We start from the raw sequence: 15,937 nt of genomic DNA on the forward strand, positions 1-15,937 counted from the left end.
GAGGCGTTTATTTGACACCTGTTCGTCGACTCTGATCAGAGATTGTTGATAAACCTATAAGCCTTTCGCTCATAATTTAGCATATTGTTTCTGCTATCTGTCATTTTAGAACTTTAACGATCGTATGTGATGTTTTTATACCCGTCAAATCTTTCCTTTTTTCCGAAAATTTAACCTAGATCGACTGTTTATGAGCACGTTTTCCTATATTTTCATTAAAGAAAACCCATTTTACAAATAAAATTACAAAAATACTGACGTCTAGAACGGATTAATTGTATTTGCATTAATTTCTATGGGAAAAATTGCTTCAGTTAACGAACAATTCGGTTAACGAACGGACTCGTGGAACGGATTACGTTCGTTAACTGGGGTTCCACTGTAGTTAATAACTATAATTACTAAAATCCAAATGAAGAATTAGTTATCACTTGCTACTATTTAAAGAAAATTATCTTGCATCCTTTAATTTTCGATAAAGTTCTTTTTTGCAGCAAATGATAAAAATAATTAAATAAAATATTGAGTTATTTCACTTGTTTTAGATGCGTAACATTTATTGAGATTTTGTTAATAAATAATGCAACATATTATTAATAATAATTTATATATTATAATTAATTATTACTATATACATTATGTTAATAAAAATACTTTCTGATTTCATGAATTGTTTTTAGCATAATGGTTCCGTAAAAATAACAAATTCAATTCTCTAACTCATAAAGCTTTTACTGTTTATTAATAATTTTAAATATTTGTACCATTGGTTACATATAATATATCAAGATGATGATCAAGTTCTGTCTTTGTGTTCCCAAGATGTCATCATTAACTGGAGCTCTTTGGCTTTGGTTGTTCTTTCCTTTAATTCAGCAACATCAGACACTATTGTCTGATACATAATTTTTTAATCTACTCTTAGAGAAAAAAGTGTAATGATATCATATCCAACATACCAGTTAGCCATGCAACTGATACATTGAACTTTTTCCTGTTTGGTTGCAATCTTGGTTTCTGATTATTGCTGCATTCTGTCTGTAGTTTTAAATGGCACTCTCAAATTCTTAAAAAAAAATCTGAGTTACAGAATTATTAAGCTCAAAAGTTCTTACTGTTTAGGTATAAAACTTGTTATATGAATTTTTTAAATTGAAAAATACCTTTGAAGACACCCTGTGCATTATTAAGTACTATTTAATAGTAATAAAATTAATAATATAATTAATAATTATAATAAATATGTAACGTTTTATTTATTTCATTATATAAAAGTTATTTAAATTGTTATTTGCAAGATATTAAAATGCTTAAAAATAAAAGTAGTTTTCTTTTTTCTTTAGCTCATGTTGCTATTTGTGGTGAATTATTTGATATGTCATTTAATCTACCTTTTATTGATTTTGTTCCTCCTACTGTTTCATTGGAGTTTTGGATTCAGGTAAATTATAAATACTTTTAAAACTATTTATAAGAAAGTAGTGTATACTATGTAATTATATATTATTTGTATAATTTTATACTTTATAAATAATTTTAAAAAATATATTTAAGATTAAAATAATTTAAGTAAAGGCTTCAATTAAAGGTTATTATTTAGTCATTGCATATTTAAAAATTTATCAATGTTTCTTAATTATGAGAAATTACTTAATAAAAATTAATATTGTATTAAATTTTTTAATAATAATTATTTTAATAATCATGAAATGAAAAATATTAAGTAAATTATTTTGTTATGCTTTATTAAATGACTTTATCAATAATATTTAAAGTATATTTTTCATCTTATAAAGATCTTAACTTGAGATTAAAAATAAATATGCTTATTATTTTTAATAGGGTGAAAGTGTGGACTTATCCTTTTATTTACCAGAAACTAATACTAATAGAGATATAGTTTTAACATTGCAAAAGAATATTAAATTGACAAATCGTGAAGGTTCATCTCTAAAGAAAAATGAAGATGAGAAAAAGTGGAGGAATTTATGTAAACCTAGGTATATATCATATTTCTGTATAAAATATTTCATGTTTAGAATTATTAGGAAAAAAGCTTAATATTCTTTTATTTTGTATCATCACTATTATTTTTTGAAATTTTTTTATAACTGACATTTTACAATGACATGATGTGAGGAACATTGTTTTTTGTTCTTATCAAACATATCTTTATCTTTAGTGATAAAGGTGTCATCATAATATTTCTTCTCTAAAGACAAAAAATATGATGACACCTTTGTCACCAAAGATTTTGTAACCAAATCCTGAAGGATTTGATCACAAAACTTATTGATCTTGAATCAAATTTAATACTATTAAACTAATGTTGGTAATGTAACATTCACTTATTTTTTTTTTTATTGTAACATGATTATAACAATTATCTTACATTAATCAACAATTTTTAACTTTTTGAAAGAAACTTTTTATACACGTTTGAAGATTCATANAATCAACAATTTTTAACTTTTTGAAAGAAACTTTTTATACCAAAATAATTTATATGACTTTTAATTGAGATTTTTTAAAATAAATAATTTTATTATTGTTAGTATTTCAAAATTATATAGATTGATTAGAATGTAATACTCTGTATAATTTTAGTGGCATATGAAGCCACAAATATTCATGAAGTGTCGTTGGTCTTTTAAATGTCTGTATCTCATTGTTAATGTCTGTAGATGTGAAAAATCAGACATTAACAGTAAAATACAGACATAATGTTTTTTGAAAATATAAAAAATTTTAAATTTTTATTATACTTATTGTACTTATTTACCATTCTTTAATTAAGAAATTCAAAACGCAATTCTGGTTATCTAGTTATCTATTTGGTTAATTAATTTATTCAGTTTTTTGCTGAAAATTTATGAATTTAATATTAGAAATATTAAAATATAGAATAAAGAATATAGAAATATACAAAAATGTGAGAATATATGTAAAAACTTATAAACTGAAATATTTCTAAAAAAATTATTACTTTGTTTCAATTTTCAATACCTAGATTAGCAGGAATCAGATTTTCATATTAATTATATACAAAAATCTGATTTTTGCTAGTCTAAGTATTGAAAATTGAAACAGAGTAATAATTTTATAGAAATATTTCAGTTTATAAGTTTTTATTTATAATCTCACATTTTTGAAAATATTATCTTAACTTCTACAACAAGGCTCCTATTTGTAGTTTAGTATTTACTTTGGATTCATTTTAACATTATTACTTGTTCTTGGACAATGTAAAATGTTATTTTAATATTTTTGGAAAAATTTTCTATCCAGATTATGATAGTTTTATGTTTTTATGTTAGCCTTAAAAAGTACACCTTTGATATAGTAATGATATATTTTAAGATATACAGTAAACATTTTTCAAAAAATGTTTAATGATGTAACATTTTATATTCTAAAACAGTAAAAACTTTTTATCAAGAGTTAGAATGAGAATTTGATTTCAGTACTTTAGTAGAGTTTTTAATTTTTTGCCTCTAATCTTATACTTAACTATGAAATAAAATATATTAGTTAATTTTACATTATTTTATAAGAATATATACAAATGAAACAAACAATGATTAAAGTTAATAAAATTTAAATATAAGTATAATTTGATTATAACTAGTAATATATAATTTTTAATATTTGATTATTGAAAAAAGTATATATTTTTTATTAGTTCTGGTTGGGTTGATTGCTGGTCAGTACCACTTGTAGCTTTGAGTATTGCTTATACATATCATCCTATAACACCAATGGGACAACAAACTGATTTAGATATCACAACTCCAGAAAAAGAAGAATTATTATTATCTCCTATAAGACCAAATGGTGGTCGAAGAAGCACAAAACTTCCTCCATCTTCAGAAGAATTTGATCCAACATCACTGGCATCAGATGTTATTCATCTTGAATTAGAATTTGGATCGTCCGTTCTTTGCTTATATGGTGCTTTACTGTCACTCATAATGCATGTCAAGGTAATTTTTATTTTAGTTTTTATAACATAAATAAAATAATTGTTAATATAGTCAGCCATAAGCTATCCAGGATTATTATTTAACTAATGAGTGATAGTCTTTTTAGTAGGAAATTTTTAATTAAAAAAAAAATAAATAAAATAGACTTAATTTAGTATATATCCCAATCTTTTTCTGTTTGTTAAATGAGCATGTATTTTATCAAATATATATATACTGTAGATTGCTTTTGTCATGATATAGTATTTTATTGAACATATTTCTTCAAGTAATAATTTTTGTTATTTTTAAATTTGTCCTACTTATCCTGATTTTTTCCTACAAAGTTCTACTTTTTCTACTTTTTAAGCATTGAAATACAGAAAGAGCACTGAAATAAATATAGATATATTATTTCTAATTAAGTAAAATATTAATATTTTTAAAATTTACATATTAGTTAATGTTCAGTTTTGTCATATTGAAAGCATCATCTGTAATGCAAAATTTTGATTAAGATTTAATTTTTCCAGATGAATCAAAATTGAACGTTTATTTAATAATAAAATTCATTATATGTGCATTTTAAACAAAATATCTGTAAAAAAATATAATAGTTTTAATACTGTTTAGTTAGGTTTTAATGATGATTATTATTTTATGACAAACAATTAATTATACAGTAGAACCTCGATTATCTGGACCTCTATTATCTGGATTTTCGATTATCCGGATTGTTCAAAATATACAAAAATTTTACGAATTTGCTGATTTGCACTTGGCGAATTACGATACTGTTTATGTACGTGATGGAATACATAACTTTTTTTGTTTCAACAACGTCTCACCCAGCACAGTGGCCGTAAACTCTTAAATATATTTTGCGTTGTAATAAAAATATAATTTGACATACGTATTTATAAATAATTTATTTTCAAATTACATCATTTCTATGACCAAGGGCGGCATAAGGCATGGGCAACGTGGGCCACCGCCTATGCCTCGCGGTCCGAAGGGCCTCGCGTTTTGAAGATTTATTCATTACTTAAAAACCACGAACATGACAAAAAAATTTTACTTGTCATAAAACGATAAATAGTTTGTCAAATTTTTATTCATAAAAATGCAGTTTCAACTGCTTTTTATTTTATAAAATTTGTCTTCTTGTGCTACCAGAGGGCCTTTTAAACAATAGGTAGTCTGTTAGCGTTGGTTAGTAGTAGTACAAATTCAATACGAACGTTTGTTTCTTGAAAACTTGATCACGGTTTAAATACAGTATTTACTTTTAATATTACCGATATGTCATCGAAAAGAAAACGTGTTGTATTATCATTAAAAGACAAATTAAAGTATTTGTTTTGATTTTCCAAATTTTTCCCTTATCCGGACTACCTTCATCCCCAATTAGTCTGGATAATCAAGGTTCTACTGTATTTTTAAAAAATGATGAGTTAAACATTAATTGGTCATGTATAACTTACAAGATACTTTGAAATTCTATGTAGACTTTTCAAATATTTACTTGATTGGTTTATAACTTGCATTTTTACTAGCTTGTTCTATATCTTAAATAAAAAAAAATTTATTTATTAAATAATAATTGTGAAATTTTCAGGAAAATTATTTAGGAGAAAATCAAAAGTTTGTTGATTTAGAATCATCATTATCTCCTGTTACAACACCAACAGAAATTACTCAAAAGTCAACTCCTGGAAAAGATCAAGATGATGAAGTCAAAGACTTTGATGCTAGAAATTATCGTCCATTAGATGTTACTGTCTCTCTCATAATGCACGATATTCAAGGTCATTTATTGAATGTAAGTAAAAATAGTTATTAAAGTTAATAATAAATTAATAATTTTTTGAATATTTAAATTTAAAATATTAATTTTTTCATATTATTCAAATTTGAACTACAAAATATACATAAAAAGTTAAAATTATCTTTTAATTTCATGTTTAATTTTGTAGTTTAAATATACAGTATGTCTATATATACTGTAGGTATTATACTTGCTGATTAAAAAACTGTTGTTGGTTATTTTTGGTGCTTGAGCAGTTTTTGAGAATTAATATAGTTTATTACATTTTTCTCAAAAAGTATGTTAATAAAACATGTTATTAAAACATTTTAATAATATGTTTTAAGATGTTAATGTTTATCAATATATTAAATGTAGCATGGTTCATATTAAGATGGAATCTTAAAGCAGTTGCTTACTTTTTCATCTTTTTCTTTTAGCTTGTATTGTTTTCATATATATATTTTATTTATTTATTTTTATAACACTATATATGCCAATTATTATATTCATTGTGTCAATAAAAATGTGTTGATGAGAAGTATGTAAAGTAATGTTTTAAGACAATAAGTGTACACAAAATAGACATTCTACGAATTAATTTTAAGTGATAGCTACACCTGCTATTACAAAAAGTACTGAAATTTCACTTTAGTGATATTTGTGTGTGGATGAGAAACAACAATATATATATATATTTAGTCTTGTTGCTTGTTAAGGAAACCAAACTTTCTTTATAACTTTTAATTGAAAATGTTTTTGGCTCATGTGAGCCAATTTCAGCTAACAAAGCCATCACAAACTTTTAAAATATGGAATATAACATACATAAATACAAAATACACATACAAATAGAACAAATATTTAAATAAAAGGAACAGACTTATAAATTTGAATAAAAGAACAAGCTGTTGTCAATTTTACAATTATATCTTAATAAAATAATTTATTACTTTTATTATAATATTTTATTAAAAACTTGAAGTAACTATTAAATATTAGATATCATTTTAAAAGAAATTTTATTTACATCTATATATGGTTCATGGTTGGTGATGTGCCATAAGTTTGTTTTGATAGACTTACAATGCCTTTGGATGGCCTTCATGTCAATATTTTTAAGTGAAAGTCTGATTTTTCAGATCAGTTGTATAATATTTTTTGCTTATCATCATTTCTTCTATACAACTTGTGCCAAAGAAATCCTCAATTGGCTGACATTGTCACAGATTTGACAGATATGTTCTTTGGGTACAAATGGAATATTTTTGACTTTGAGGAATTCCATAGTTGAAATTGTGTAGTGAGATGAAGCTTTGCCAGGCTAAAAGATGAAATCACCATTTTGATGATGCTTGTTAAGAAAAGGGATTAGATGACTCCTTGGTAATGTAAACAAATTGCCAATTGTAATTAAATGAGTTTAATAGAAACTAGCATCTAAAATTTTCCTAGATATTGAAAAACAAGTCAAAATTTACAACTCCAAATTCCTTATTAAGTTTAATTAAATAGAAATATTTTTTCTTAATTTTTAATTTATAGTTTGAAATGAATAAAAATTATGTAATTTTATTGCTTATGTTAAATTGTGCACATAATTGGATTTTATGTAGAATTTACATAAAATCTGATGTTTTTAATTTTTGGCTAATCTTATATCAAAATAGTATCAGACAACCTTTTAACTTGTAGAAAAAGCATAGCCTGTGAAAAACAAGATAGGAAAGAAATTTTTGCAGCCTAAGCTTTTTTATAATCAGAAAATGAAATGCTTCATTTTGCTAATGAATTGCTTAAACAAGTACATAAAGAGATTTCAAATATAGTAAAAAGGAGAAAATAATGTCAGGGACATTTTCTATTAATGGTTTGTATTGTGTGATAATATATATTTTCTTATTCAGTATTAAGCTATTTTGTAGATTATATATCTTTTATCTGGCAGTTGGTGAATAATGAAATTACAAACCAAGAATAGAAAGATACTAATAAAAGCATTTTCACTTTGTGCAATTTGAAGCAATTTTTTAAATGTTTTTAAAATTCAAAACACCTTATAAAATTCTATTATATCCTATATTTTTATATTATATGAAACTTCTATATTATATTAAACAAGTGCTGGGACTAATATATATATATATATAATATTTCANATAAGAATAAGTTTATTTTTAGATGAGACTTTTTTATAGAAATATCTGTTATGCATTTTTGAGACATCCTGTTTATTTATTTGTTTAATGCGTATCAATAACAAAAAACTGGGCTTATTTTTTTTTGTTTATGTTAGCTATTATTTACTTATTAACAAAATTATTTGCTTGATCTTACATAAAGAAATTAAGAATTATGTTCATTTGCAAATAACATGAAAAAAACACTAATTCTGACTCATTTAATTAAAAATAAATAAAATGTTATGTAATTATGGTTGATATAATTATGTAATTATGATTGATATAAAAAATTACTGTCATATTTTTTGAGTGTATTTCAATATTAAAATAAATAAAAGTATTATGTATTAACATTTATAATCAATGTTATGATGATGATAATTTTATTTCATTCAATGTAAAAATATTTTGGATATTTTCAGTTGTATAATACAGTTGCTGCTTTAGAAATATTTGCTTTTCAAGTTCAACAATCAGATTGTGCACTCCAACCTCCAACACCTTACAAATTTTGTCATCATGATCACATTCAGTCTCATTGTTCAGAGAGCACTCCCAGCTATTTGTGTCCAAGTCCTGAAGAAATGAAATATCGAATGACGAGGCTGTCTATAGATGCTATTGACATATGTTTAGCTGAAGCAAACACTGCAATAAATTTGGAGGTAAGATAATTTACAGTTTTATTAATATGAAATAATTGAAATTGAACTTATCAATATAATGTTTTACATTTAAGAAAATATGAAATGCTTAACTTAATATATACAGTAAAACTTGTTTGAAACAGAAAACTGCTTAAGTGACAATTTTCCATTTTAGACATATTTGGACAGTTTTCCATTTCCAGGTACAACCTAAAAGAAAATTTTATGTAAATGTTTTTTCATCTCAAGTAGACCCAATGATTACCTAAACAGTTATTCAATCATTTAAAATTAACTAAAACCTTAAAATGTGTTTAAAACATTTTATTTATGTTTTTACTTTATATACTGAATTTCATAATAAATATAGTCAGCATATGCAATACTAGTCAGAATTACTTGTACTCCAAGGGTTCACCTTGTATGTAGATTCAGGTGACTGGTTATTCACCGTAACATGAATCTACATATATTAGTTCTGCATAAAACAAGATCCTTTATGTATCAAACACAGTAAAGCCTTTGTTTTATGTAATGATTAAATTTCATAATTTTCAACATATATCAAATCAACATAAAACATAATGTTATAAGAATAAATTCCAAATATACAAAACTAAGATTTTTTTTTTATGGAATAATACAAAAGTATATCTCTTTCCAAGCATTATCACTGTTGTTGTTGCTCTTCAGGATGATTGTTTTACAGTTTTCATTTTCTGTAATATCCTAAACACTTGCTAGTAGTAGGCTATTATATGTATATTTGTATAAGAATTGTACTGATCAAGATCCAACCTGTCAATGTTTATATTTGGAACGACTTGCCTTTGAACTTCATAAAACATATAGAGAAACTAAACTACAGTTATTATTATCACCTTTGATACTTAGTGCAACAGATGTAGCTGAAAGACCAGAAAGTAATGCACATCTTAAAAATGGTCATCTTGCAATAGCAGCTTTACAAGTAAGGTTAATTATTACTTGAAAAGAATTCTTAATGCATTTTCATTTTACATCTGTAATAAGACAAGATTTTATTTATTATTTTCTTAGGTAAGAGGTGATGCCATGTTTTCTGATGCAGAAAGATCTCTTGACTGTGAAACATTAGAGTATGCTTGGTTAGTAGAAGTACAAATGGGAGATATAACTGGACGTTTGACTCTTCCTCAGGTAACTTTGTTAATATTATCTGAAATTTGAGGAAAAAATTGAATATATTGATTGATAAAAATCATTTTTAGAATTGATTAAACCACAAATTGATAATCATTATAAATTTATCTATGATTTTAATGTAGTCAGTTAAAAACTATTTTAATACAAAATTTTATATTAACTCTACTTTGTTGTTATATCTTATAATAAGGTAAATTGTAACAAATAATCATATTAATGTAAATAATACATATAGCTAATATGAAATAAATATAGAATGTTTCAAGAAAAAAAATGTATACATTCTATGCTAATTCAAATTTATGCATGATTTTTTTTAAGTAGGAAATGTTCAATATGTAGAATTAAGATAAACAATTGATCTAACTTGATTACACTATTTACAACAAATATTAACAACAGGATAATCCAAAGAACATTAACAAAATAGTAAATATTTGTTCAATCATAATACTGCCTTTACCTTAAAGACTATGTTTTGGACATGCAATATCCAAGAATGGGATAAACTATTTTTTGTTATCATAATAGTGATGTAATCTGTTGTCTGGAAAAGATGGGTGTATTTTCTGTCTTTCACTTCAATAGAAATAGTTGTCTCTGAATTATGGTGCCAAAAATAAGCTTGGTATATAAGAATAAGTTTATTTTTAGATGAGACTTTTTTATAGAAATATCTGTTATGCATTTTTGAGACATCCTGTTTATTTATTTGTTTAATGCGTATCAATAACAAAAAACTGGGCTTATTTTTTTTTGTTTGTGTTAGCTATTATTTACTTATTAACAAAATTATTTGCTTGATCTTACATAAAGAAATTAAGAATTATGTTCATTTGCAAATAACATGAAAAAAACACTAATTCTGACTCATTTAATTAAAAATAAATAAAATGTTATGTAATTATGGTTGATATAATTATGTAATTATGATTGATATAAAAAATTACTGTCATATTTTTTGAGTGTATTTCAATATTAAAATAAATAAAAGTATTATGTATTAACATTTATAATCAATGTTATGATGATGATAATTTTATTTCATTCAATGTAAAAATATTTTGGATATTTTCAGTTGTATAATACAGTTGCTGCTTTAGAAATATTTGCTTTTCAAGTTCAACAATCAGATTGTGCACTCCAACCTCCAACACCTTACAAATTTTGTCATCATGATCACATTCAGTCTCATTGTTCAGAGAGCACTCCCAGCTATTTGTGTCCAAGTCCTGAAGAAATGAAATATCGAATGACGAGGCTGTCTATAGATGCTATTGACATATGTTTAGCTGAAGCAAACACTGCAATAAATTTGGAGGTAAGATAATTTACAGTTTTATTAATATGAAATAATTGAAATTGAACTTATCAATATAATGTTTTACATTTAAGAAAATATGAAATGCTTAACTTAATATATACAGTAAAACTTGTTTGAAACAGAAAACTGCTTAAGTGACAATTTTCCATTTTAGACATATTTGGACAGTTTTCCATTTCCAGGTACAACCTAAAAGAAAATTTTATGTAAATGTTTTTTCATCTCAAGTAGACCCAATGATTACCTAAACAGTTATTCAATCATTTAAAATTAACTAAAACCTTAAAATGTGTTTAAAACATTTTATTTATGTTTTTACTTTATATACTGAATTTCATAATAAATATAGTCAGCATATGCAATACTAGTCAGAATTACTTGTACTCCAAGGGTTCACCTTGTATGTAGATTCAGGTGACTGGTTATTCACCGTAACATGAATCTACATATATTAGTTCTGCATAAAACAAGATCCTTTATGTATCAAACACAGTAAAGCCTTTGTTTTATGTAATGATTAAATTTCATAATTTTCAACATATATCAAATCAACATAAAACATAATGTTATAAGAATAAATTCCAAATATACAAAACTAAGATTTTTTTTTTATGGAATAATACAAAAGTATATCTCTTTCCAAGCATTATCACTGTTGTTGTTGCTCTTCAGGATGATTGTTTTACAGTTTTCATTTTCTGTAATATCCTAAACACTTGCTAGTAGTAGGCTTTTCTATGATTCTCTGGTCCATGAATAGGTGACCAGTGAAGTTACAGGAATCTTTCTTGATAATAAGGAGCACAGTTGTAGAATTTTCTAGAATTTTTGGAGAGGAAAAAATGATTGCTACAAAATTTTAAAATCAGCAGAAATTCAAAATAATATATATCAAATGATTGTAATCAAGGCCTGCTGTATAATATACATGAAAATGTTTTTGATTAAAGTTTTGTATTAATAAATAGTTACAATATTGCAATTTATCATATAAATATTTATTTTTAACATAAACTATTTATTTCAGATCTATCCAATTAGAATGGCAACATGCAATCTGCATGGTCATCAAATAAGTTCTGGTTTAAGTGCTCTGATATCTCATATTTATATTCGCCAATATTCAAAAATAAGTTCTAATTTAGTCTGCTCATCAGCTTACAGTATAGCTAGTCATGGACAAAATTCTCAGACAAATCAATCTGAAATTTGGTTAGAAGTAGGAAGTTTTACATTAGGACCAATTTATGTAGATGCTGCTAATTCACAGCTTCAAAAAGACAAGGCTGCACAGCAAGAAAAATTTCTTCAAATTCATGATTTTAGAACTAAAAGATTGTGGTTTCTTTGGTCTACAGAGTCCAGCAACAATCCAGTATTTTCTGCTGCTGTGGGAAAATGTGGTTGTGTAGGAGGTTGTGCATTTTTTGGTAGCAATAAAAATGGCATTCATTTTTTTCATATCCAAGATTTGCAGGAAGATAAAGGATGGACTAATTTAGCAAAATATCATATTTTTAATGATGATAACCTTGGTTTTGGGGAAAGTTTATTACATAAAGGAGAATATGTATTTAATATACCCAAATATTCTAGTCATGATGATATGACTATAAACAGAGCAAATTCAGAAGAATCTTTTGTTTTCACGGAAGGATATATGGGGCATACTAGTCCAAAAACTCCAGAAATATTTCAAAGAAATAGTTTAAGTAAAGAACATATGATTGATAGAAAAGATAGAATATCTGTAGGAAGTAATAATGAAAATAATGCAACTGCAAGTACTTTAAGCATAAGTAAAACTATGCTGCAAAATACTGCTGGTGAATCAATTCAGATAAGACAAAATACTTGGGATAGTGCAGTTGGAGCTGGTGTAAAAAGCAATCTGCAGAATAGACGTATAATGAGACAATTTAGCAGTCCAACACACATGTCAACTGCAAATAGTCCACCTACTGTGCTTCAGTTATTAAATCAATCTTCAAATCAGAGTACAACTTCTGGGAATAATTATGCTGATGTAATTACTTCTAAAGAACAAAATTCAAGTTCTGCTACTGCTATTACTATTACTACTACAACTACTGTTATTACTACAACTACTAATACTACTACTACCAGTACTACCACCACCATTACTAATAATAATAATAATAATAATAACAACAACAACAACAACAACAACAACAACAACAATAATACTAATAATAATAATAATAATAATACAGCTTCTGATAAAGAAGAAATGAAGGAAGAAAAATATTCTGAACCTTCAAATTCTCTTACTAGTAGAGAGAGGAGTAACAGTCCTAGTCCATCACAAAATCGTCATAGTTCTAGGACATCATTAAATGGATGGCCAGCAGGAAGTCGTGATACTTTAGGATCACGCCATTCACTTGCAAATATAGCTTCTAGAAGTTTTTCTCCTCGTTCTGTCAGGCGTGCAGTATCTACTGAATCAACACATTCTTCAGATATGTATTTTTCTGCTGATGAAGAAGCGTTATGTTCAATGTTAGCATCTGATTCTGCAAATACTGACGAGAATGGATCAGAATCTGAGAAGATAAGACACGTTTCACTGAAAACAAATTCTGGGACAATAGATAGAAAAATTGTTGCCAATAACAGAAGATCATTGCATGATATTCAAGAATTGCCTTCTCAGCAGTCAAGTGATAGTGATCAGCAAACTTCAAAATTACATAGGACCCCTTCAAATAGTACACATCATGATCCTTCTGATTCTAATTCTGTTTCAAGTATGTCTTTTATATCAGCAATGTCATCACAAGAAGATATTGCTCTAGTTGATCTTCATAATCAAATGGATAAAGCAATTATAGATTCACCTTTGCTGATGTCTTGTTATACTGCTCATATGTCACAATATCACTGTAATCAATGGAACGAATCACCACCACCTTCTCATTTATCTCATCAAACTGGTCTTACTCAATGTGGACCTAATAGAGATCATCTTTTTTCAAGATTTTCAACAAGATGGAAACCAAAATTTTCTATGATAACAGAAGGGTTTACTACAATACATATGGTGGACAAATCAAAGGTTCCTGGGTATGGAAAACAATATTCTTGGACTCAGAAATCAACATCAACTCATGCAGAAGAAGAATTTTCTCCTGGTTCTCTTCATAAGGAAGTTGATGCAAAAAATAACAGAAATAAAAGTATGTTGTTCATTTAATTTTTTAAAACTTAGATCTAAATTTTTTGAATTATCAAAGTTTTTTATTTTAATTTGTTTTTTTAACTCTTTCCACCCTGTGGGCACTAAGAGGGTCTCTTTTTGCAAGCCCATTATGGGTTTCAATCTCAACAACTAAAATTGAAAAATATATACATAAAACCTTACTTAAATTTACAGTCGTAAAAATATTGTTTTGGGCTATTGTTCGGTAACTACCGAATTGGTACGAAAGCAGGCGAATAGCGAAGGTACTTTTTTTATTTTAATTTGTTTTTTTAACTCTTTCCACCCTGTGGGCACTAAGAGGGTCTCTTTTTGCAAGCCCATTATGGGTTCGGCCAGGCCCACGATAGGGCTGCCGGGTGGTGAGGGGCGGGGTCCGACATAACCGAACGGACCACCCCCCGAAATATTCCTGGGGATTTTTCAACGTGTTCGGATTCGAGCCCGAGTCCCCCAGAGCGGTAGGTTGCCACCTTGACCACTCGGCCATCCGGCCGCCCTAGCGAAGGTACTGTACACGAATACACGAATTTTATGGGCATTGTATGTGGTAAAAGAATCGAGAGCATTGTATGTGGCATCTCTGCAGTTGANTTTTTGCATTCAATTTTTCTGTTAAAACTGTTGAAACAATACTACCTCCCAATTACAGATTTTATGTAGAAAATGTGTAAAGTGAAGCTGAAATTGTTTTTGTCTTCCAATAGCTGAATTTTATTTTACCATACCATAATTTTATGTGGATAGCCTGCATTGGTGTGTACCTTATAGAAAATTGCCAGAATTTTAATAGAACCTTCATATAGCTTGCACCAATGTATATCCTTTACCTCTGGAATGTCCATTGAAAGCATGTTTAATAACTATACAGTTTAGAGTGTATAATTTTAAATATTAAACATTGTTTTTGTTTGTCTCACTTTCATTAGCAGTTCATTAAAGATGTACTTTTAAAATGAAACAGAAAAATGAAATACTGAGACTGAATTTGCATTAAAAATACAAAATGGCTGCTAAATGGCAAAACTTTTTAATTGTATTGCATTATTTCTGTTTTATTTACTAATTTGAGAGTCACAGCAGTGACTGTGTCAAGTAAAAAGTCACTGACTGACTTTTACTTGATACAGGAATCAGAGTTACCAGTTTTTGGGGTCGATTTCTCTGCCCAAATACCTAAAGTAATTTTGAATATTTTGTTCAAAAGATAATTGTTTTCTTAGGTAGTGTGCAAATTTCAGATTTTTCTACAAAGGGATTGCCAAAATATAAGTAATTGAAAAGTGCAAAAATTGCAAAAAAAAAAAGCTGTATTTTTTTCTTTTTCTTCATCTATCACCGCAGATGCTTCTGGAGAAAAACTGCTGGATCTAAAAAGCTCAAATTTTAAATGTAATCTTCTGTTATTATTAGTGAGGTGCTTGTGAAACTTCTGGGTCCATAAGTTCAGGGAGGTTCGCTATAGAGGTATTTTACTTTTATTATTTAATTTTATACTTGTAAAGGTAAAATTGCGTTGAAATGAATGATTTTTATTCAAAATGTTATCCAGAATAAAAAAAGCTCAAGTTTATGCAAATTAAAACTTTTTTTTTATAATGATTTT

The 15,937-nt window shown here is 26.6% G+C and overlaps 1 protein-coding gene across 1 annotated transcript in view; it reads left to right on the top strand.

The window, feature by feature from the left end:
- The window catches only part of LOC111620697 (uncharacterized protein KIAA1109-like), a 185,047-nt gene that overhangs the window by 65,351 nt on the left and 103,759 nt on the right, over nucleotides 1-15,937 (top strand). Inside the window, exons 14-21 of the mRNA XM_023362685.1 lie at nucleotides 1,313-1,441; nucleotides 1,843-2,000; nucleotides 3,683-3,983; nucleotides 5,581-5,784; nucleotides 9,375-9,569; nucleotides 9,659-9,778; nucleotides 10,863-11,105; nucleotides 12,136-14,308. Coding sequence (XP_023218453.1) covers nucleotides 1,313-1,441; nucleotides 1,843-2,000; nucleotides 3,683-3,983; nucleotides 5,581-5,784; nucleotides 9,375-9,569; nucleotides 9,659-9,778; nucleotides 10,863-11,105; nucleotides 12,136-14,308 — 3,523 coding nt within the window. The remainder of the gene's footprint in view (nucleotides 1-1,312; nucleotides 1,442-1,842; nucleotides 2,001-3,682; nucleotides 3,984-5,580; nucleotides 5,785-9,374; nucleotides 9,570-9,658; nucleotides 9,779-10,862; nucleotides 11,106-12,135; nucleotides 14,309-15,937) is intronic.

The sequence above is a fragment of the Centruroides sculpturatus genome, unplaced genomic scaffold (genome assembly GCF_000671375.1).
Source record: "Centruroides sculpturatus isolate CEXI.00-Female unplaced genomic scaffold, Cexi_2.0 scaffold243, whole genome shotgun sequence".
NCBI lineage: Eukaryota > Metazoa > Arthropoda > Arachnida > Scorpiones > Buthidae > Centruroides > Centruroides sculpturatus.